At 38.0% G+C, this 23,330-nt stretch overlaps 1 protein-coding gene across 3 annotated transcripts; it reads right to left on the bottom strand.

Annotated features, from left to right (window-relative positions):
- Window positions 1-4,770: 4,770 nt before the first annotated feature.
- On the bottom strand, window positions 4,771-22,018 carry LOC110838804 (fatty acyl-CoA reductase wat). 3 transcript variants are annotated; one of them, XM_022082407.2, is made up of 9 exons: window positions 19,280-22,018; window positions 16,828-17,054; window positions 16,155-16,403; window positions 13,264-13,409; window positions 11,333-11,442; window positions 10,204-10,396; window positions 7,919-8,200; window positions 6,583-6,840; window positions 4,771-6,143 (listed from the first exon to the last, which is right to left on the bottom strand). In XM_022082407.2, exons 2-9 carry the CDS (start codon window positions 17,038-17,040, stop codon window positions 6,023-6,025), a joined length of 1,572 nt encoding a protein of 523 aa, XP_021938099.2. In that variant the 5' UTR covers window positions 17,041-17,054; window positions 19,280-22,018; the 3' UTR covers window positions 4,771-6,022. The 3 variants fall into 3 exon arrangements, with proteins under 3 accessions (XP_021938099.2, XP_021938100.2, XP_021938102.2); XM_022082408.2 differs by lacking the exon at window positions 19,280-22,018 and adding an exon at window positions 18,867-19,257; XM_022082410.2 differs by lacking the exon at window positions 7,919-8,200.
- Window positions 22,019-23,330: the final 1,312 nt, after the last annotated feature.

Below are 23,330 nucleotides of genomic sequence, written 5' to 3'. Positions count from 1 at the left end.
CAAAATTTCAATGTTTGCAGAACCCAAACAAAACAAATGCGGATAATCTATGTAACGTGAGACGTGAGGCTAGTAGAACCTTTAGGACTAAGAAAAGGGAATACCTGAAGGGCAAAATTGCTGAACTTGAGACAAATAATAAGGAAAAAAACATCAGAGACCTGTACAGAGGCATTAATAACTTTAAGAAAGGATATCAACCCCAGACCAATTTGGTAAAGGATGATAGTGGCAAGTTGCTTGCAGATCCAATAAAAATTGTGAATAGGTGGAAAAATTTCTTTAGCGAGCTCTTAAATGTTCATGATACTGGTGATATTAGACAGATTAAAATGCATACAGCTGAACTGTTGGTGCCAGAACCTAGCTTAGATGAAGTGGAACTAGCCATTGGGAAGTTGAAAAGTTATAAATCTCCAGGAATTGACCAGATTCCGGCCGAATTAATTAAAGCAGGTGGCAAAGGGTTGCATATGAGGATCCATAAGCTTATTCAGTTAATTTGGGATAAGGAAGAGATGCCACAACAGTGGAAGGAATCCATAATTATTCCTATTCATAAGAAGGGGGACAAGACTGAGTGTGGTAATTACCGAGGAATATCGCTGCTATCAACCTCATACAAAATTCTATCCAACATTCTTTTGGCAAGGTTAACCCCATATGCGAATGAAATTATTGGGGATCATCAGTGTGGGTTCAGACGAAACAGATCAACGATTGATCAGATCTTTTGCATTCGTCAGATACTAGAGAAAAAATGGGAGTTCGGTGGGACCGTACATCAGTTATTTATAGATTTCAAAAAAGCCTATGACTCTGTGAAGAGAGAAGTGCTATATAATATTCTTATTGAATTTGGTATACCAAAGAAGCTAGTGGGTCTAATAAAAATGTGCTTAAATGAAACCTGTAGCAAAATTCGAGTAGGTAAATATGTATCTGAGACATTCCTCATCAAGAACGGTCTAAAACAAGGAGATGCTTTGTCTCCCTTGCTCTTTAACTTTGCGCTAGAATACGCCATCAGGAAGGTCCAAGGTAGGCAGGAGGGTTTGCAATTGAATGGGACACATCAGCTATTGGCATATGCTGATGATGTTAATTTATTGGGGGACGATATAAATACAATAAAGAGGAACGCAGAAGTTTTACTAGAGGCTGGTAGACAAGTGGGGCTGGAAGTAAATTCAGAAAAAACTAAGTACATGTTAGTATCTCGTCATCAGAAGACAGGCGGGCAAAATTATCTTAGGGTGGCTAATAAATCCTTTGAAAGGGTTACAAAGTTCAAATATTTGGGAACAACAATAACAAATCAAAATGATACTTGTGAGGAAGTTAGGAGGAGACTAAATTCCGGAAATGCTTGCTACTTCTCAGTCCAAAATATTTTGTCTTCCCGTCTGATTTCTAAGAACCTGAAAATTAAAGTATACAAAACAATAATCTTGCCTGTTGTTTTGTATGGGTGCGAAACATGGTCTCTCACTCAGAGGGAGGAACACAGATTGCAGGTGTTTGAGAATCGGGTGTTGAGGAGGATATTTGGGCCTAAGAGGGAAGACGATGGGGCGTGGAGAAAACTGCACAATGACGAGCTTAAAAATCTGTACTGCTCCCCCAGTATTGTGAGGGTGATTAAGTCGAGAAGAGTGAGATGGGCGGGACATGTAGCGCGCATGGATGGGACAAGAGGTGTGCACCGGGTACTGGTTGGGAAACCTGAAGGGAAGAGACCGCTGGGGAGACCTAGACGTAGATGGGAGGATAATCTCAGGCGGGATCTATGGGAGATAGGAGTTGAAGGAAACTGGATTTTGTTGGCCCAGGACAGGGTCCGGTGGAGGGCTTTGGTTAATTCGGTGATGAACCTTCGGGTTCGGTAAGCCATCTAGTTAGTTAGTTAGTTAATTAATAACCCATTTCAGACTTTTGGTTCTAATGATGGTCGAGTATGAAGATAGCTGTCTTCTGGGTAGAGTGGTGTGTAGTCTAGAAGTTTAGTGATGTTTCAGAGGTGCTTGCTGCCTCCACAATAGGTTTCTGCCCAACCAAGATGCTAACTAAGGATTGGAGCGCAATTTGTAACCCTGTAATTGAAATGCATAGCTGAAATTCGGAAATAGTGCCTCATAAACTATAAGCGGGAAAGTGCTTTAGAAGGCCTTGACGAATTCGGTGTAAGGGCCGTTATTGCTAGTTGGAGCGGCTTCCGGTAGGCAATAAGTCCTTTGAGAAAAGAACTTTTATTGGGTGGATATCTTCGGGTTGTAGCCAAAAAGGTTTTACTGCCAGCTATCGATTAATCGAGTTACTGCAGCATGAATGACAAATGCTGGTTTAATCTGTGTGCATCGTAAAAATGACTGCCGTGAAGTCTGATGCAAGGTTATCGACGTTTCCGATGAGCTTGCTGCCTCCATCATCAGGGAGATGAGTGTTTCATCATGGTATAATCTGTGGCGTGTCAGAGGGATTGAGGGACAACTATCGATTATTAAATTCCGATACTCCGGAAGTAATATTGTTCGGGTATTTGGCGGTGCCTATTTCACTCAAAGCTTGAAGTTATCTAAGAGTAGTGTTTGAAAACGTTGAAGTAACGGAATAAGACGTTAACACGCGAAGTGAAATGTGTGGGATTATGTGTACAAAGAAACACGTAGTAAGAATACCAATATATTACTTAACGATGGCATTCGTGAGATCGAAGTGGCTATGTAATTCTGCTGAGTACATGGTTAGGTTAGTAAGCAAGTCCTGTGTTGTATTGGTAAGCAAATGATATCAAAGTTGACCTGTGAAGTGAATTATATGGTCTTGAGAAAAGGAAAAAGGAACATCTCCGAATTTCCCTTTCTGAGCATCAGATAAATATCTCCTTGAAGAGTCCTGATGACGGAGGCAGTATGACCTCTGAAACGTTGGTTAACATCCACCAGACTACACAGTGCAACAACCCAGAAGACAGTCATCTTCATACTCATCGCCGTGAAAACCTCAAATCCTACAAATATCTCCTTTCCATAAATAAAATTGCTATATCGTACAGTTCAAACAAATATAGTTACAGTGATATTTTTGTATACTAAACCTGTTCGATGGTAACCTGTTAGGTTGTCGTGTTAAGTAAATCTGCCCTGCTACATGTCATCCAGGTACTTGAAGAGGAATATAGCTTCTAATTATTCTTCACCTTGGCACTAGATGGAGATGAGTGATTAGCATCACACCTTGGCCATGCTTTATCTCCGGGGGAAGGACCCCTGGTACATATAGGATAGGAGGCTGTATAGGCCCAGAGCTGATCTGGATTCAGAGGCTAGAAGGGAAATTCCTTGCTCTTGCTGGGGATTGAATTCCATTCTCCCAGTCAGTAGTTTGACACTATTCTGACTGAGCAATCCTTTCTCATTGAGGTTGCCATGTACTCAGTTGAATTATAAGTATAGTTCACTATGTCTTTCTTTGTGTACATGTTCATTTAGTCATCCAGTGATATAAGTGAACTTTCTCACCCAGCACAGGAACTGTGATATCTTCTGGCGTCAGAGAATGGCAGAATTTATTACAAATGGCTAAGAATTGCAAGGTAAGTGAGAACCATGTCACTTACATGATTAAATTGAAAGAACTTTTAAAAAGAAACAAATTCATAGAGCAAGCCAAAATAGTTCAAACTACATATATATATATAAGGTGTTAATGGATAATTAATTGGAAGGGATTTGGGAGGAAGGTGTCATGGCCTTATGTAAGGAATGATCCTGGTATCTGTGTGGACAGACTGAGAAAAACTAGAAAGCCCTCAGTCAGTCTCTGAGCTGAGATTTGAACCTAGTACAAAGCATGAGGGCTAACCACTAGGCTGTGGCATTGTTGCAAGTTTAATTTGAATGGTGATGTATGTATACAGTGTAACAGACTCAGGTTGTTAAAATAATCCTGGACTGATACGTGGGATGCCTTTACCTAACATGAAAGTTGGTGTATGGCATGCATCAGTGCAGTATGTATCATTGGATCTTCATTATTATTGTTATTTTTAAATTCAAGGATATATTAGGCATATTTTCACACACATTTTTCAAAATCTAAGTGACAAGAAGAATGAATATGTATTCTTTCAAAAAGATCCAATGCATAGCGATTATTTAATGCCTACTTACTTCCAACCCACTCTGTATATTTTTGTGGTACCTTATTCATCATTTCTCATGACTGGTTAATTAATGATTCTTTGTGGCCCATTTAGATCTGATCAGACTCCATACAGTTATTATATATTCTCTGCAAGATTTTCACAAAATAAGTACTTATAGGGCTGAACATGCCTGTCTATCCACATGATTCAACTTGACAGACTTCTGTGAAATTTGATGTGGACTTTATATCATTGGAGGCAATCCTAAACTCTTACTTCTAGTTTCCTGCAATCGTTTTTATCAACATAATGGATGAAGGATTTGAATTTTTCACAGTGGTGAGTCTAAAGATTGCTGTCTTGTGGGTTATCACACTGTGTAGTCTGGTAGATTTTCACCAGTGTTTCAGAGGTCATACTGCCTCCATCATCAGGATGACGGAGGCAGTATGACCCCTGAAACATTGGTGGAAATCCACCAGACTACACTGTGCGATAACCCAGAAGACAGCAATCTTCATGATGGATGGACAAACATGTGAGGTTAGGGCAACAGTAGTGCCACATAATATAGGGTCATACAATGGTGTATGTTAATAGATTTATAAAAAAAATGCACAAAGTCACAGTAATTCTTTATACATTGTAAAACAATAATATGACAGGTACATGAAACAAAACAATTTTTACTCTGTCAGAATTCAGTTACATGACCTCTTTCATATTAATCCAGTACACCACTGCAAGGTAACTTGCATTGTATTATTTTGTCACAGGTTTATATTATTTAAAGGAGATATTATTAATACATGATTTATATAGGTATAAATTGAAGTTAAGTAAGATAATTGACATTATCTTTTATATCTGCTTTTCCTTTAAAATGAACAAGGTAAGAGACATGTCAACATATATTGTAGGCTATAAATTGCAGTTATTGCTTAGTCTGTAGTGTGTATTAAATGAATGTCATGGCCGTGTCTTCCAAATTATGCTGTTCTCTCAACAATCACTTTCAAATAAACAAGTGAATGTGCAGACAAGAAAGGAGGCAACATTCAAAACACATACATGGCTCTGGGTGCTAAATTGGAAAATACATATATTAGATTGTTTGCTCCAGTTTCTTTTGTGAATAAAAAGAAAAATAGGCAAGATTTACAAGTATGCACTTCTTGACTTGTGTCTTATATGAATTAAGCTGAGATAGCTACTCACTGATGGGAACAAATTATTGGACCTGCTGGAGAAAATAAATCTGTTGAAACTGAGATGTAGATAGGAGTACCATGTGAAGTGTGTGAACATGTGGTGCATTGGTTTTCAAAGCTGAAAAAGGACAAACTATTCATAATTTCTGTTAATTTCCCTTGTTTGTTGCTCTTAAATTCATAAAATGTGGAGGTAAGGAATGCAGGAAAGTAAATGGAATGAGTGGAATAGGAGGGAAGAATGGGCGTTGTTCAGTGGGGTTGGTGAGCAAAGTGAGCACAGCTCTAGTCGAATAAAACTGAAAGTTTGTGATGATTTATCCTTTCCTTCAGATTAAGGAATTCAAATAAAGGTGTAAGAATAATGTATCTAACTTTTTAACCTTATTGTGTGTGAGTATTGAAAATAAAAATACTAGTGTCAGGTGTGTAAGTCTGTAAAAAGAAGAATTTTGATAATGTTGTTCCCAGTTTTTAGTAGGTAAAATAGAATGCTAGTATTCAGTGGCAAACTGAGCTAATGCTTCAGAATAGACTTTCTTACCAAGAAAACACCTAGAATAAAGATATGTAAGTAGATTGCTGATGTTCACATGCAATTTTTATGTAACTATATAGTGTATGAGGCAGTTCATGTGACTTTCTTGGGAATACCGAGTTTCTCTTATAGTACTTCCAATAAAACATCCTTGTAGGCGATCCAGCAGTGAAGTGCTATCTGGTAAGCTGCATACAGCAGAAGCAGTCTAAATGAATATACTATTGTGTAATGCAGATATTTCAGTCTGTAAAGAAATGGAGTTCAGAATAAAAACAATAATGAACATGATAATTACTGCAACTATGAAAAGTCTATGCATCCTGTTCAGAAAATTTATCACTTTATTTTTTTATGATGAATCATGGACTTAGTTAATTCCATTGCTGTGGCAGTCTTTGTTCAAAATATAATTAATGAGTTTGTGGACTTCTGAACGTATTGGTTTATCCCCAGTTTGGATCAGTTATGCTGGAATTTGATGAGTGCATGGCAATATATGTGATATGAAATTTCCAGAAGCTATGGAATCTTAAAATGAGAGCTAGGCTCAGGTTATAAGGTGAACTGTATATATTTCAGCCTGCCCAACATTGTTAGCTCCATGTACATTTAACAGCTGTTCCAAATATTGTTGGAATGTACAAGCAGATCTCCATTATCTTAAAAACACAAATAAGCCTTACCTCTTGTATCGCACTGATGACTCTTTAAGATGTTCAAAATTTTCTTGAAGGATGTAAAGCCTTAGTCCCCTAATCATGCTGAAAAGGTACACTTCCCAGTCTAGTAAAGTAATGTCAAATTTAAACATAACCTTATCTTGAGGACTCATCTTTCTCCAGAGATTCTGGACATTGTCATTATGGAAGATCCACCTTTGAGTGCTGTAGTATGCAATAACATCTGTGAACCTGTGAATTTTCTGGTATGCCTTCCACATGCTGTAACATGTAATACATTGTAAACTTGACTAGTTCCAAGCCATTTTGTGAAGTATCATAACAAGCTACATTTTAATGGTTACTGGCGATCAGAATAGCATCTGGCCCCAATAGCAGTGCAACGATTATACCTTTAATTGAGCACATGCCACTATTTAATTCTAGAATATCAAACCACAGTTATTTGAGTTTGTGATTTTTATTGAATTATTTGATGAGTAGATAATTACACATAACAGAGCATCTGAGTCTACTCTAAACTCATCAGTTAGTCTGAAGATGGTTGTTTTCTGGGTTGTTATGCCACGTAGTCTGGTAGAAAGTTACTAACATTTCAGAAGTGCTTGCTGCTACCATCATGAGGGTAATGATGGAGACAGCAGACATATCTGAAACAATTGGTAACCTTCTACCAATCTACACAGTGCAACGACTTAGAAGACAGCTATCCATACTTGGCACTGTGGGAACCTAAAATCTCAATATTTTTGCTATGGCACAACAGCCCAAAGTCAAGCCATGGTTTCCTCCCATGTGGGAGGTTTCTTTGTCTTTGAAGTGTGCATTTATAAGTTGTGAGTGACAAGCTCACTGCCTCTGCACAATTTCTACTCAATCCTGATTATTTCTGCTAGAGCCATCTAGTAGTGAATCAGGAGACTTTTGGTTGAGAAATGGCTGCTGAATTTTGCTTATGAAACATCTCATTCATGCTCGTAATGTTTTTTTACATGCCGTAAATCTATGAAATGGGATCGCTGACTTTACTTCCCCTCCGAAGGAACTTGTGCTACATATTTTTATCACCCTTAAAAATCCATCAACCTTTGGTGGGTTTGAACCTGCGAACCTTAGGTCCAGTGGCAAGCATGCCAACCACTAGTCCACTGAGGGTGACTAAAATCTCAATCAGTCAATCTATAAATCAAACCCAAGTTCAAGGATAATCCCTCATCATCTCTTTACAACTACTTATTTTGTGTTTGGCCAAGCTGTGTCATGAAAAGGGAGCAATTTAATAAAGGATTATAAATCTTTATATATAAGTTTGGTGTAAAGTATTTGTAGAGGCACTTACATTGGTTGTTTGCCAATGATCTTGGCTCCAGTGTCTATGAATATTGCTGGCAACAGGTGCAGAAATATGATGTATATGTTATGAATGAACCTGTGCTTGTTGAGTTGGAAGCAATAGTACCATATGCATTTAAAAGATGGATAGATAATTGCAACCTCATTGAGTCTCATGAACTCTCCCCATGTGATGGAATTCTGTATTGATGATACATAATTGAATATAGGGATTTTGTCTTCATTCTTACTTGTTTTGATGTCAGTATTAGGAAGTTTGTTTTCAGACCTGATAACAACACAAAATTAAGTCAGTTTTCTCCAAATAAATTAAAATGTAAGACCAAGTTACAGCTTTGGGAAAGGTAAATTGCTGCATAAAGTTAAATGGGTATTTTAATTTCAATTATGCAAAAACTAAAGTAAAGAAATGCTTATTATTATTCAGTTAAAGAACTGAAATTTTCTCATATGTTTCAAAACACTATGAAATTATCAACTCAGGGGGAGGAACACAGATTGCAGGTGTTTGAGAATTGGGTGTTGAGGAGGATAATTGGGCCTAAGAGAGAAGACGATGGGGCATGGAGAAAACTGCATAATGATGAGCATAAAAATCTGTACTCCTCCCCCAATATTGTCAGGGTGATTAAGTCAAGAAGAATGAGATGGGTGGGGCATGTAGCGAGCATGGATGGGACAAGAGGTGTGCACAGGGTATTGGTTGGGAAGCCTGAGGGGAAGAGACCACTGGGGAGACCTAGACATAGATGGGAGGATAATATCAGGCGGGATCTATGGGAGATAGGAGTTGAAGGAGACTGGATTTTGTTGGCCCAGGATAGGGTCCGGTGGAGGGCTTTGGTTAATTCGGTGATGAACCTTCGGGTTCGGTAAGCCATTTAGTTAGTTAGTTATGAAATTATCACTTTCCCTATTGTTGTGTGTGATTTTGCAGTGGGATCTCTTTCTAAATAATGAACATAAATTGCATACTGCAAAGAAATCATAACTCTTCACCATTACAGAGATAAACTTGCTGTGTTATTTAAGGAAATAATCACAGTTTACAGTGAGAATCTTGTGAAACCCATAAATACAAAATTAGAGTTATTGATTGTTGAAATAGGTGGTATATATATTTTCCATTGGCTTTAAAGGCTTAAGAAAGTTTTAGTATGATTTGAGGTTTTTATCTGCAGTGAGTTCAAAGATAGCTGTCTTCTGGGTTGAAGTGCCGTTTAGTCATCATCTGGCAACTCATTCCTATGATGATGGAGGCAGCAAGGACTTTGAAATGTCCGTAAACTTCTACCAGACTACATGGCGCTACAACCCAGAAGAGAGCTATCTTAAGAGAGTTCTGGTTTTATTTGTTAGCTGGATCTCAAATTATATGCAAGGTAAAGAAGGTCAAGTGTCTCTTTTCTTTAATTGTTTCAAATTATGAGATTTTACGGATCATCTTGCTTCCTCTCTGTACCCACTTCAAGCTGTATATATGTGGTAAGAGGGATATATATATATATATATATACACATATACACATACACATACATACATACATACACACACACACACACACACATACACAGTAAAACCTCTCTAAGTTGGACACGGGGTTCCACGAAAATGCGTCCAAGATAGAGGGAAAGAGAAAAATCAGATTGTGGTCTAATGACAATATAATCTATTTACTTACATATACTAACTACTGTAGACTTATTTGAATTAAGAATTATGACAATAGTATTAATAATAATCTTTTGAAGCCCACTCCCATGCATTGCACATTACACCCCAGCCTCAATAACATTTTCTAAAGTTTATTCCACCAATTTTTGCTTCCCCATCGCAAAAAGAAAAATTCCATTTCTGTTAACACAGTCTGAACTCAAATGCAAGCACAGAACTGATGGAGTTAAAACTGTGTCTTCTGCAATATTGCAGTTAAGGGTTCAGCAAAAGAATAGTTAAACACTTGCAGTGCATTCCAATGATGGGTTCAATGTCCATAAGATAATCCTCCAGAGAGGAGGCATTCATCAGTCAGAAATTCAAAATAACAAACTATGTAACTGAAAAAGTTTCCCTGAAAAGCATCGAAGTTAAGTGCATGAACCTGTCCAACTTACAACAAAAAGGGGTGTACAAGATATAGGGTATTGTGGACATGTAAAATTATAGGATATTTGCCAGTTCCAATTAAAAGTGTCCAATATAAAGGGGTGTCCAGGATATAGAGGTGTCCAACTTGAGGGGTTTTACTGTATATATATAAATGCAACTCACGTGTGCTCTGCTAGATCCCAAGCAATAGCTATTGCATTGTTGATGACCATGTCAACTGGAACAATGTCTGCTGGCATATCACTGTCACAATACATGGTCTTGAGAAGGCCCAATGCTGCTCCCGTCACTACTCCTACTGCACCATACAAATTGTTGATCCAGCTCACTACAGGTTCACTTGCAGTACTAACAACTGTAAAACAATCACATGAACTGGGGGTAATTGTATGTTCCTGTACTAAACTTAACATGGTAATCATCTGCAGAGGGATTTGTTTCAACTGTCTGCTCTCTAATTTTCTTTCTATATTTGATCCATTTTCTGACCCAACATACAAGAACGTCTGTAATGCATAAATAATTCTTTTTTATTATGTGTGTAGTAGTTATATGTGAAGCTAGATGTTTCCCTCTGTTTGCTGCGGCCTGCATTTTTTGTGAAAAGAAGTCCAGAATGTATTCTGAGGCTTTTTGTGAATTTCTCAAGGTCAATATTTGAATAGAACCTAGAAATAGATAACACTGGTGTTTGTAATTTACAGTATATATAATATTTGACAGTTTTACTTTCATATGAAATCATTTTATATTTTGTATGCAAGAACAGAAAAAGATAAATTATAAAAGTACACAGGCTTCCCCATTTGACATAATTTTGCTTAAAGAATTTTAACATTTATATGATTATTAAATAAGGTAATGTTTTCAAAATGCTGTTTGGTTTGTCTTCTACTGTCTATTTTAGAGGGGTTTTTTTAGGGTCTGGAAATCAAATCAGGCTACCTTCTATGCTATTTCCAATTCATCAGTCATGAATCATCCTGTCATTTGACTATAGAGTCTGAGCTGCTTACAGCATCATTAAGTAAGCCAGAAATAAAAATAAATAAATAAAGTATCCTGCAATATCATTCAACATTACATAACCTCACAATTTTGTACAACATAAACATCACTGAATAATCAATCAGTTTAAGTTAAACATGATGAATCTGGAACTAATAGTTTTTATTGTCACTCAGATGTAGTCTTTACCTTATGTTTTGAGTAACCTCACGTTTTCTGAGGAGAAGATTTGCAGATTACCTAGACCTTATGAATGCAAGAGTAGTAAGTGTGCTCTACTTACCAATAGAAGGCCGTAATATGCCTACTGGAAGACCTCTGCTTTCCTCTCTGATCAGATCCTCTGTTACAGACTTTGTAAATGAATATGTATTTGGGTAGTCACCTAGCACACTGGAAACAGTTTTGAGTTACAATGTGTACAATCATTAAGTAGTTCTATATAGGGGGATCTCGTTATACATGCTTTTGCTATTTACATATCCATGGTTTTATTTCAGTATTAGGAGCGCTGATATGCTGTCTGTGGCCAAATTTCAATGGCCTGTTACCTGCATCATACCTTCTCCAGGCTTATCAGAGATTGTGATGTAAGTTTGGTAACAGAGAATTCTGGTGCCAGTTTCATGTAAAAATGGCGATTGTCATACATTTCCAATTTTACATGTTTTTGTTGTACGTGATTCACACAAACGTGAAGTTGAGTGCTGAGGTTTATGCACTGGCTGCTTTACCCCAGAAGGGTAGAGGAGGTGTTGTGGACATGTTGGAAATTATAAATCAGCATTTCTACATACAGTACAGTTCTGATTAACCAACCTTCAGTTACCCAACATTCCATTTTATCCGGGGTGCTGTGAAATAAACTTTTTTATTTGATGCCATACTGTGTTTTGTCATAATTTAGTAATGTCACAAATTGAGTTGCTATGTTGTTTTCATTATTCTTCCATTTTTTATTATTTGTCAGTCCTTCAGTTCTATGTTGGTTGGTAATCAGGACTCTACTGTACTTGAAGTTGGTTATAAAACATTGGTGAACTTCTACCAGACTACATGACATAACAACCCAGAAGACAGCCCTCATTATACTTGCCACCATGAGAACATAATATTTTATGTTCCACGCATATGTTTTGCAATGTCTGCAGTAAGATTTATGGCAAGAAGTCTTGAAAAATAGCACACTGGAGATTGTTTTTCCACTACGACAATGTTTGCATTTACTTTGCTTTGTCTTGTTAGGAAATTGCATGACTGTTTTTCCTACCCTCAATATTTTCCAGATTTACACTTGATAGTTGCTTAGTACCTGACAGGAGGAGATTTAATGATGTCATTGCAATCAGAAAAATCATAAAATACAGTACACTTCCATAAATGCTTCCAACAATTGAAAAATCACTGGACTTCCTGTATCAGCTCGCAAATGAACTACTTTGAAAAGAACAGTATAGAATAGCCATTAAATATGTTAAATATAGAAGAAATTAATATGGAAATTTTTTGATCACATCTCTTAAGATCTTAAAACAGGCTGTGACTCCTCCCTCTTGTTTTATGTCTATTTTGTTATGCATAATTATACTTAAACTTGAAACTAATACTGCTTGCAGTTGAGGAAGTATTAAATAAACAAGGATTTAGTAAAGATTTCGCGGCAACTGAAGTTGTTGAAAGACTCTTGGGTTACAAGCTGCGTCAGGTGGCTGAAAAGTGAATAAACCATATCTTCTGGTAACGTTTCGAGAACAATCTCTGTTGTCATCCTCAGGGCTGCTGCATAACAAATCTGATCCTTTGTAGCACACTTGAAGTTCCCATTGGCTAGCATGCTACAAAGGATCAAACTTGTTATGCAGCAGCCCTGAGGATGAGAACAGAGATTGTTCTCGAAATGTTGCCAGAAGATATGGAGAGTCTTTCATCAAACAAGCATTAGTCTGACATGTTATTACTGCTTATTGGATTGTTAGGTTTCTATAAAACATGGTTATTGGTGGAATAGAAACTTTGTAGGATTTGAGGCTCCTACAGTGGTGAGTATGAAGATGGCTGTCTTTCGGGTTGTAGGTACTTGCTGCCTCCAACTCAGTGCCCTGATGATGGAGGCAGCAGGTACCTCTGAAACGTTGGTAAACTTCAACCAGACTATATGGTGCTATGACCTAGAAGACGGCCATCTTCAGCAGAAACTGTGGTTGAAATACCTACATTGGTGTAATAGTTTCAATTGTCTCTTGATCCAGTGATTCTATCAGCTGTGCTACCTCTGTCCACCTCAGAGCTGGCAAGTAGAACTGCTCGTGAATCTCTTTTATTACACAGTTTGAATATGCTGTAGAAATATGTACAAATGCCTGCAAAGTGCAAGAAAATTTGTTTAATAATCCTTTTCATTTCCCTTGTATTCATGTTTAAAATTGCTTACGGCTTTTCAAAGGAATATGTTTGTTGTGAGATTATTTATTAGTGTCAGGTAGAGATTATGTATGAGGTGCTGAAATGAACAAGAAGAATTAGATGCGGTGGATGAAGAAGACTATAGAGATGGAGTGTTTCCCGTCCCTATTACTTTGTACCTGTTATTTACATGGAGCAAGTTAAGACTAATGCTTAAAACATTAACAAGTTTCATGTATCTCCAATGGAAGTTGGGAGCACTGTATTGCAGAAGTCTCTGTGATGATGAAGAAAGTATTTTTTTCTTTTTGCACACAGTTAAGCGCTTCTCTCAGTTCACATATTGCCAGCTGGTCATGCTGCTTTTTGACATTGTGACAAACAATGCAACAAGAGCTATATTTCTCTGACTTATGCTTCTGTCTATTTGGTAAACTGCCAACAGAAATTGTGGCTGGAAGTTTGGTTTCCTTATTATGGTGTTGCCATGCTATGAGGCACATTGGAATGATCTGTTCAGTGGCTGAAGAGAAGTTAAATGTGGAATTAATTTAGTCCAATTGTTCCTGATTTTGTGAAATGCAATCTATGCAAGCAAAATTTATGGAATCAACCCTTCTACTTCACATTTTCCAGGGGCTTTACTTTTGCTGGTTTGGCCCATTTTCATTCACTGCAACAATAATAATTTAATTACTGTTTAAGACTTGTAAATGATTTGTGCAGTAAATCTACATAATAGGAGAACTTTTTTAAGGATGGCATGAGGTACTTGTATTATATTTCAACGAACTTGGTCCTAGATAATAGTTGTCTTCTTGGAACCAGAACAGACTGTTATTATTATCATCTCTAATGTTAAGGTACAGCTGAGAAGCATACTTATATGTTACAGGAGGGTGGTCCAACTTTTTTCCTTGCACGGGCGAGAATAATTTTCCTGTTTGCCGAAGGACCAAGAAACTGCTACTGTCACTATTTCTGCATAGTCGTTATCTTTAATAATACTCATTCAAAAATGACAATTTACCATTGCATATACTGAAATATAAATTCTATTTAAATGTGCACAAACTACTACATAGTTGTATATTATTTTAAATTTGATCCTGCAACAGCTTGTATCTCTCAAAATTTTTACCTGGAAAACTTACGCAAATTATTTGAACTCCGCTACTTTAACAGTTTGTATCTGATACTTTAACAATTTGTACCAGTAGAACGTGCATCTTATGCTTTTAAAGTCAATAGCTTTAGTGAGAGCACTGAGCAGAATGTTCTTTTATCATTGACGGAATGTCAACTTCGAAAAGAAAAGAAAATGTGTTTTTACTAATTAGAAACAAATTAACAAATACTTTTGCAGGTCAGATTTTGCCACCAGTTGGACCACGCTGTGTTACAGGTCATGCAAATTTGATGGTTGAAGCATCTCACTCTTGAAAAGAATGCTCTGTATTACTGTAACATTTCCCTCAGTGAGTTCAACCAATCTATAGCCAAGAAACAGGTGTTTCCTGTATATGATGCAAGGGTGCTCTCCACCGCACTGAAATTTCCTCATTTTGTATTAGAATATGAAGTGAACCTCCAACAATATCAAGTCTTTTAAATATATAAAATTAAAGCTTTATGGTTTTTGAATATAAATCTTTCTGTATAGAATGTGTGATTCTGAATGGTTGGGGGGGGGGGGGTGCATGCATAATTGTGTATGGTTCAATTGTATGTAAACATTTTGTATTCTGAAGTTGTAATGTGGTTGGAGTTGTTCTAAAATGAGTTTAATAGATGGGCATTATTTGCTAGTGCTGAGATTACCTTACTGAAAATGCTTTCATTTAATGTATTCATACACAGAATTGATTCCCTTCGAAGTCTTCTGTGATATTCCACTTCTGACATTTCACTCATTAAATGTCAATTAGTGTGACAGAAAAATAAGGAGTAACTGGGCCGAACTAACTCCTCCTGATGTAAACAGCCATATAAACCCTCAGAAATTACCAACAGGCCAAGGCCTTCCTTGACAAACATGGAAAACCCTCAACAGGATCCGTACCAGCCATGGTGTATACGCAGATGTCCTTAACAAATGGGGAAAAATTCAAACAGCCAACTGTGACTGCGGTGCGAGTCATCAGACCATTAAACATATTGTACAGGAATGCCACCTGAGGGCATATCCAGGGGAACAGTCAGATTTCCTCCTAGCCTCTCCACCAGTACTTGAATGGATTGCCAATCTTGACCTAAAATTATAGTACTGTATTCTAGTATATTATATTTGTAATGTCCATCGTATTCTTGTATTTCATATGTTGTAATGTAGCTATAAGATAAAAAAGGAGTAACAAATATTTATTTCTGTTTCCTTCTTCACGTATATGTACACCTGATACAGCACTATTGACATTTTCATTGTGAACCTGAGGCTGGGCATGTACCGAGACTGCGTAGAAATGTCTGTGATACAGTGCAGACAACTGTCCTGTTATGTTTTAATAGTGATACTGATAAATAACTAATCAATCAATCACAAGCAAGCTCTCTTGCAATGGAATTAAGCCCTGAAATTATATGGGTTGTTTATGCAGTAACTTTATGACAATCAGTTAGCATGTGTTATCAGGTAGCATGCATGGTTCTAGAATTTTATACAGATAATGACTACATGAGCTTCATACAGTGTGGTGATTCACCTTCAGATGTGGCATTTCTCTGGCCATATCCAGTAAGTACTTAGTTCCTAGAACGTTTATGGCAAAAGCTGTAGAGAGTTTGGCATCAAACCGAACTGTGGCTGCAGAGTGGAATATTATGTTGACCTCTTCGACCAAAACAGCATGGTCATCTCTGCTCAGTCCAAGTTCTCGTTGTTCACAGTCACCTTTGACCAGGACTACTTTACTCATGCAGTTTGGTTGTTCATGCTTCACTCGTCTATACAGCTGCAATAAAGCAAAGGCTGTCTTGAAGGACAAGATTTATACTCTGACTGTAACATTATGTCTGTTACAGAGATTGTAACAAATAATCATTATTGAGTTCTTGTACACTCAGTTGATGTTATGAATGAGAATAATTCCACCTCATTACGGGTGTTAATCATTTCCTTTGTCTGGATTTAAATTTAATTTTTTTTATATTCTATCATAGCAGATCATGTCATTATCTCCTTTACAGCTTGAATTACCCTGGAATTGCACTTGAATCTCCATAGTGAGAAGCAAACACTCAGTTCCTCAACTTTAAACTGAATGTGTTATACCGCTGTGCCACCACAATCTTGTTAACTTAGCAATTCTACATATTACAAATTTAATCTGAGGGTTTTAGTTGGAGTAATCAGAATAACACAAAGCATAAACTTACATGATCATCAAATATTTTCTCAAGACGTTCCTTTTCTGTCATTCCGTTCTTGGGTCTGGCGATTATATAGAGTTTGTCTATTTCGCATGTGCGGAGCAGTTTCTCTATTAGCACCTGACCCACGAATCCTGTTCCTCCAGTGACAAGGACCCGAGCACCGCGAAATGTTTCCAGGATGTTGCTTTTACTTGGGGCTTTGCTTTTCTTATCCATAGTTGTTGCTCTTTCTGGAGGACATAATGCGCTAATATGGTTCATGTGTGAAATAACTTTTTGATGTTAGAAAGTTGAAGAAAGTTAGGAATGGAGAAAATTACATCATGAACAATTGTGTTTTGTATTCTTTTCCTTCTAAGGCTAGTTAAATGAAGGCTGTTATGAAGGTCTGGCCATATCACTTGGACAGGAGAAACAGGAAGTATATACAAAATTTTTGTGGGGAAATTTCTTGAAAATGGAAACTTAAAAGACTAGGAAGGATGTGGGAACTAATAAACCAAAATAACTCTGATTTCTTAAGAACAATACAGACTATTCAAGACCGTTAAGCATACAGCCCTGAAGAGTTAGTTCAGGACAATATTGTTTCTTCTGTCCCATTACTTCTAAACCAAGTTAATTCAGATCATGAAGAAAATAAGTATATCAGACTAGATGTTGGCAAATGACAGGCTACTATACTATCATAAGCCATGTGCATTTGTATATTTTTACAATACGAGGTGCGATCAGAAAGTTTCCAGACTGTGTCAATAGCGGGCGAACCGGATGTAGTACGAGCTTCTGCCTTTAGGGGGTGCGGCCTACATTCATAGTGAATCAGTGTGCCAGCCGGCATCACCGAATTAGCATTTGTTTCTTAGTTACGGGCGTTTTGGTAGTGCATTACACCGACCCTCCTGCGATTTCGGAATGGCGGATTTTCATGAACAAGTCAAATTTTGCCAAAGACTCGCCAAAACGGCTACGGAAACCTATGAAATGCCAAAGCAAGCATTTGGGGAGTCCGCAATGGGTCGTGCACAAACTTTTGTATGGCATTCACGTTTTAAAAATGGCCGAACCTCTGTCGATGATGACGAGCGTTCTGGACGACCATCTTCGAGCACAACGCCCGAAAATGTTACGAAGATTCGGCAGGCCATTCACGAAGATCGACGTCGTACCATCAACGACTTGTGCGACATTGTTGGGATAGGCTATGGGACCTGTCAGCTGATTCTAAAGGAAGAACTCCACATGCGACGCATCATGACAACGCGCCAGCGCACACCGCCCTCAAAGTTCGGCAGTTTTTGGCCTCAAACACCATGGCCGTCATCCCGCACCCTCCTTATTCGCCGTGTGACTTCTTCCTCTTCCCAAAGATGAAAATTCAGCTAAAGGGAAGGAGATTTGAGACGATAGAAGAGATTCAGGCAGAATCGCAGATGGTGCTTGACAGGCTGACAAAGAAAGATTTCCAGGGATGCTTCCAGGCTTGGCAGCGGCGCTGGGATCGTTGTGTTCACTCCCAGGGGAACTACTTCGAGGGTGATGGATGAATTTAATACCTGAGATAAGTGTACGGGTTTTTATAGGCGCAGTCTGGAAACTTTATGATCGCAGCTCGTATATCACACGTGAACAGGACTTTTATGCTTCTATAGCATGTGTCAAGTTCCTCTGCTAACTGGCCATGTTATCTGTATGCAGTGATTGTGGAGAAGTTAATTTTTACAAACAATGGAAAGTGACATAATATAACTCTGGATAATAATCATTACAATGACACGAACAACATTTTGTACAATTAAATATTTCTCATCTAAACACATATCAATATTCAATATGTTAAAAAAATGGGTCATATTTTCAGAAAATATTAATCAGGGAAGATGTTAGAACAAAATCTTACCCACGTTCTTCCCCTCCTAGGGTCAACTACAAAACTTTCCATTCTGTGTTATGTGGATGTAATGGGAAATGAAGCCACTAACGCAGTTCTAAATGATTCAGCATCTGAGAGTGGAATACTATTTTGTGGTGTGTATACTTACCAATGACATGATTTTCTTACTCAGTGATATTCAGAAAGGAACTACCACATAGAGCAGATTTCATACTGTGGAGAAATGTTTATCTGTGGCATTAGAAATCTGTAATTTTTTTTATTCATGGTATTTTTATTTTGTCAGGTTATTCATTGACATGGTGCTGTATACTTTTGTACAGCTATATTAAGTAGCCGACAAACTTAGTACCTATCTACATCAGGTGCATCATAAAGTCCTAGATTTAATTATTATTACAGTATCAAGTGAATACTTTATGTCATAAAGTGAAATGTTCTCTATTTTCCTCAGATTAAGTTACCATGTTTCATTTATACAAAAGCAGCAAGACAATGAATTTTTTTTAAATAACTTGATTTGTATTTATTTTTGAATAATACAATGATCCATTTACTTACATTATATTCTTCCAATAATACCTGTTGTATGCTGTGCAATGTGTTGTGAAACAAGACGTAATAGCTTCAAATGTAGATTTAACGTGCTTTCGTTTTTCTTTACTCGAATACTTTTCTAATACTACCCTGTCTCGCAGAGCACTGAGTGTTGTTTGTTACTTGTTGAAGAATCCACTAATTTGTATAGAGGTAAGTCATAAATTATTGACAAACTCTACAGGAAGGGCATGAACTGTGTTTGTGCATGAATAAGTAATTAATACAGGACAAATCAAGATACTCTGCATTTAATTTATGTAACTGTCAATACTCACAACATACATGGCACATTACACATTTTCACTAATGTGTAGTCATCTTCAAGTTGCTTTATTTTTGATAAGTCATTGTGACAGCATTGACTTACGCATGAAAGTCATTTACCTTTAATATATTTCCCATTGAACTTGGTTTAAAATTATACAGGTCATAGCGGAAATCAGACTACATTTAAAATAATTAAAACCTGTGAGCAGTTTGTTCTGTGTCACTGTAACAGATTTAAAATTCATGCAATTCATATTTGACCATTGTAGGTGTCACTAGTGTCACTAGTCAAAACATTTTACATGACATACGAGGTGCGATCGGAAAGTTTCCAGACTGCGCGTATAAAAACCCGTACACTTATCTCAGGTATTAAATTCATCCATCACCCTCGAAGTAGTTTCCCTGGGAGTGAACACAACGATCCCAGCGCCGCTGCCAAGCCTGGAAGCATCCCTGGAAATCTTTCTTTGTCAGCCTGTCAAGCACCATCTGCGATTCTGCCTGAATCTCTTCTATCGTCTCAAATCTCCTTCCCTTTAGCTGAATTTTCATCTTTGGGAAGAGGAAGAAGTCACACGGAGCTTAGAAAGGAAGTTGGGGTCGGTTCTTGCAAGATCTTTGAGCTCCTGACAAACGAGAAGTCGATTCTGCTTCTGGTCCTCAGACAGGATGCGTCGCATGTGGAGTTCTTCCTTTAGAATCAGCTGACAGGTCCCATAGCCTATCCCAACAATGTCGCACAAGTCGTTGATGGTACGACGTCGATCTTCGTAACATTTTCGGGCGTTGTGCTCGAAGATGGTGGTCCAGAACGCTCGTCATCATCGACAAAGGTTCGGCCATTTTTAAAACGTGAATGCCACACAAAAGTTTGTGCACGACCCATTGCGGACTCCCCAAATGCTTGCTTTAGCATTTCATAGGTTTCCGTAGCCGTTTTGGCGAGTCTTTGGCAAAATTTGATGCACACGCCATTCCGATATCGCAGGAGGGTCGGTGTAATGCACTACCAAAACGCCCGTAACTAAGAAACAAATGCTAATTCGATGATGCCGGCTGGCACACTAATTCACTATGATTGTAGGCCGCACCCCCTAAAGGCAGAAGCTCGTACTACATCCGGTTCGCCCTCTGTTGACACAGTCTTGAAACTTTCCGATCGCACCTCGTATACAGCTTTAAGATAGCCATCTTCTGGGTTGTAGTGCTATATAGTCTGGTAGAAGTTCGCCATTGCTTCAGAGGTCACCTTAATGATGGAAGCTCGCAGTTTCTACTGGAAGTACATGACATGTGTTAAGGTTTAAGGACTGGTCTGAATGTGCTCCATGTCAACATAACTGGAAAGGTGTAATCTGTACTGGAATACATACATTTATTTTTTGCAAATTTTAATTATTAATAAAAGATGACAACAGTTATCTTACTTTTACGACATTAGTTTTGAACTGTGCAGATCATCTGGTCTTAATGCTAAGAAGTGTTAATCATGTCTGATGCTCCATAAGGCATGTTTGCTTAGTGGTAGTGTACTGCTGAACTCATATGCATGGAAACATGGGATATAATTCTGCTGAAGTGAGAATTTTTTTTGTGCAACCACCATGTTGTTATTTTGTTTTATACAAAGAATTATGATCCAACATTTTGTTTTCCGAAAATCTCTCACCATACATCAATGTATGGCCCTATTGCAAGTGGTCTATTGTCAGTCCCACCTCACAATTTTGTTCATCTGCCATGTTGGTATTTCCGATTGTAGGTAGTTTAAAAGTATTTTGACGACGACGACGACTAAAACTTGAGCTCTATCTCAACACTGATTTATTTAAAAATCAATCTACAGAAGTCTACACTCAGGCAAATTTGACAAAACAGTCACCAAGACTCTAACTCTACAACTTCGTGACACAAACTCAGCTCTGTCTACATGTACTGTCCGCCGAGCTGTTCTGGTCCTCGAACTCGGTGCTCTTCACACACCAGACCACTCAGTGGCTTCTTGCTCTCACACTCACTAGCTCACAATCTCGCCAGTTCACTGACTGTCCACTATCCATCACGGTTCAGTGTTCCATGATTGGGCACTACTGTTCAACGCTGGACTATGTTAGACCCATGCTGGACTCTCACTCTGAACTTACACTGCGTTTTGCTGTTCAACACTGAACTCCACCACTGTTCACTTCTGCTCCATGCTAGCTTCATTGTTCCATGCTAGTCCCGACTGTTCGATGCTTGATCACCATCACTCGTGGAGGAAACTCTCATATCTATCAGCTAATTTTAGGAACGTTCCAGGCCAAGAATCTCGCATGTTCTCTTTCCCGAACCTTCCTTTCAGCAGGGGAATACAACATTCTGGAACATCCTGCGACGGCCACACCCAAAGCTTGCATCCACTGGCGGGGGGGGGGGGGGGGGGGGGGGGGGGGGAAAGTAGGGCGGCCCCTCCTCTACAGTGCAAGGCTTCAGCCCCATGTTGCAGTATTATTTTAGGGTAGTCCCCAGTGGTATCATGTGCATATCAGATTTAATCAAAATCCACCCAGTGGGTGTCTAGTTAAATCATGTGGACATATAGACAAACAGACGTGACCAGTCCTTTTTATAAGAACCCCTGTGCTTCCAGCAACAGGACTATACCAACCCAGGACTGCTTTCCCTAGCAGTAATTGGTAAATAAGGGAACAATCTATATTAAGAAATAAAATTTTTAGGTTTTGTAAATGTTTCAAATATTTAAGATCAAATGTACATGAAATTTTGTACAGCAGAGCAGTTGCTGTTGCAGTTACGAGCACGTACATGAAACTCGATGTTTCTGGATGGTATATAGTTTGTTAAGAAACATTGTGATACTGCTGCAAGTCACACATTTTCCTCACAGCTGCTGGTGTTGAAATGCAGTTACACAAATTTTTGATATATATTACTCAATGGTCAATATTTTAATGGTGTATGTGGTTCTTGAATGTTTTGCGGTTAAACCGCAGACCCAATGTACAGCGTGTTACATAGTATTTGTAACTCATAATTTGGTTATTAATAGATCATAAGCTACACACAGTTCAATAAAAACCTTACATGCCACCAGAAGATGATCTTCGTTAGATCGAAACATGTAGTGTTATAAGACATTAAAAGGAAAGCTGAATGTTTCATTGATGTTTTAGGTGGAATAAAAATCAGATTTTACTACAAGAGTTTTTGGGCTGCCTGTATTTACAGTAACAAAATATGTGGTAACAGTGAATTACCATAGTACTGAAACAGTCATTGAAGGTATTTTATGTAAGACTTGAGGTTCTCACAGCGGTGAGTATGAAGATTTCCGTCTTCTGGGTTGTTGCGCTGTGTAGTCTGGTCGATGTTAACCAACGTTTTAGAGGTCATACTGCCTCCATCATCAGGGCGATGACAGGCAGTATGACCTCTGAAACGTTGGTTGACATCGACCAGACTACACAGCGCAACAACCCAGAAGACGGAAATATTCAAGGTATTTTATATTTGAAAAATTTTAATGGGGAAAATAACAAATAAATGAGGTATTTGGGTTAGAGATTTAAAGAAGCACACTACAGGAACAATTCAAAATTAAATAAAGAGCTGTCTTGGACATTTTAAAGGAAGAATAAGGTCAAAGTTTTAAGAAAATAATTAAGACGTTTGCAACAGATTTTGAAACTAGACCAAACAGCACTGTGTTGAAAGCACAAGCCAGAAGGAACCTTGATAT

This window comes from Zootermopsis nevadensis, unplaced genomic scaffold (assembly GCF_977971745.1).
Source record: "Zootermopsis nevadensis isolate Lab colony 2312 unplaced genomic scaffold, Znev_1.0 Znev_ptg000061l, whole genome shotgun sequence".
NCBI lineage: Eukaryota > Metazoa > Arthropoda > Insecta > Blattodea > Termopsidae > Zootermopsis > Zootermopsis nevadensis.
Note: the sequence above shows the minus strand (reverse complement) of the source record. Positions and strands in the feature narration are given on the sequence as shown.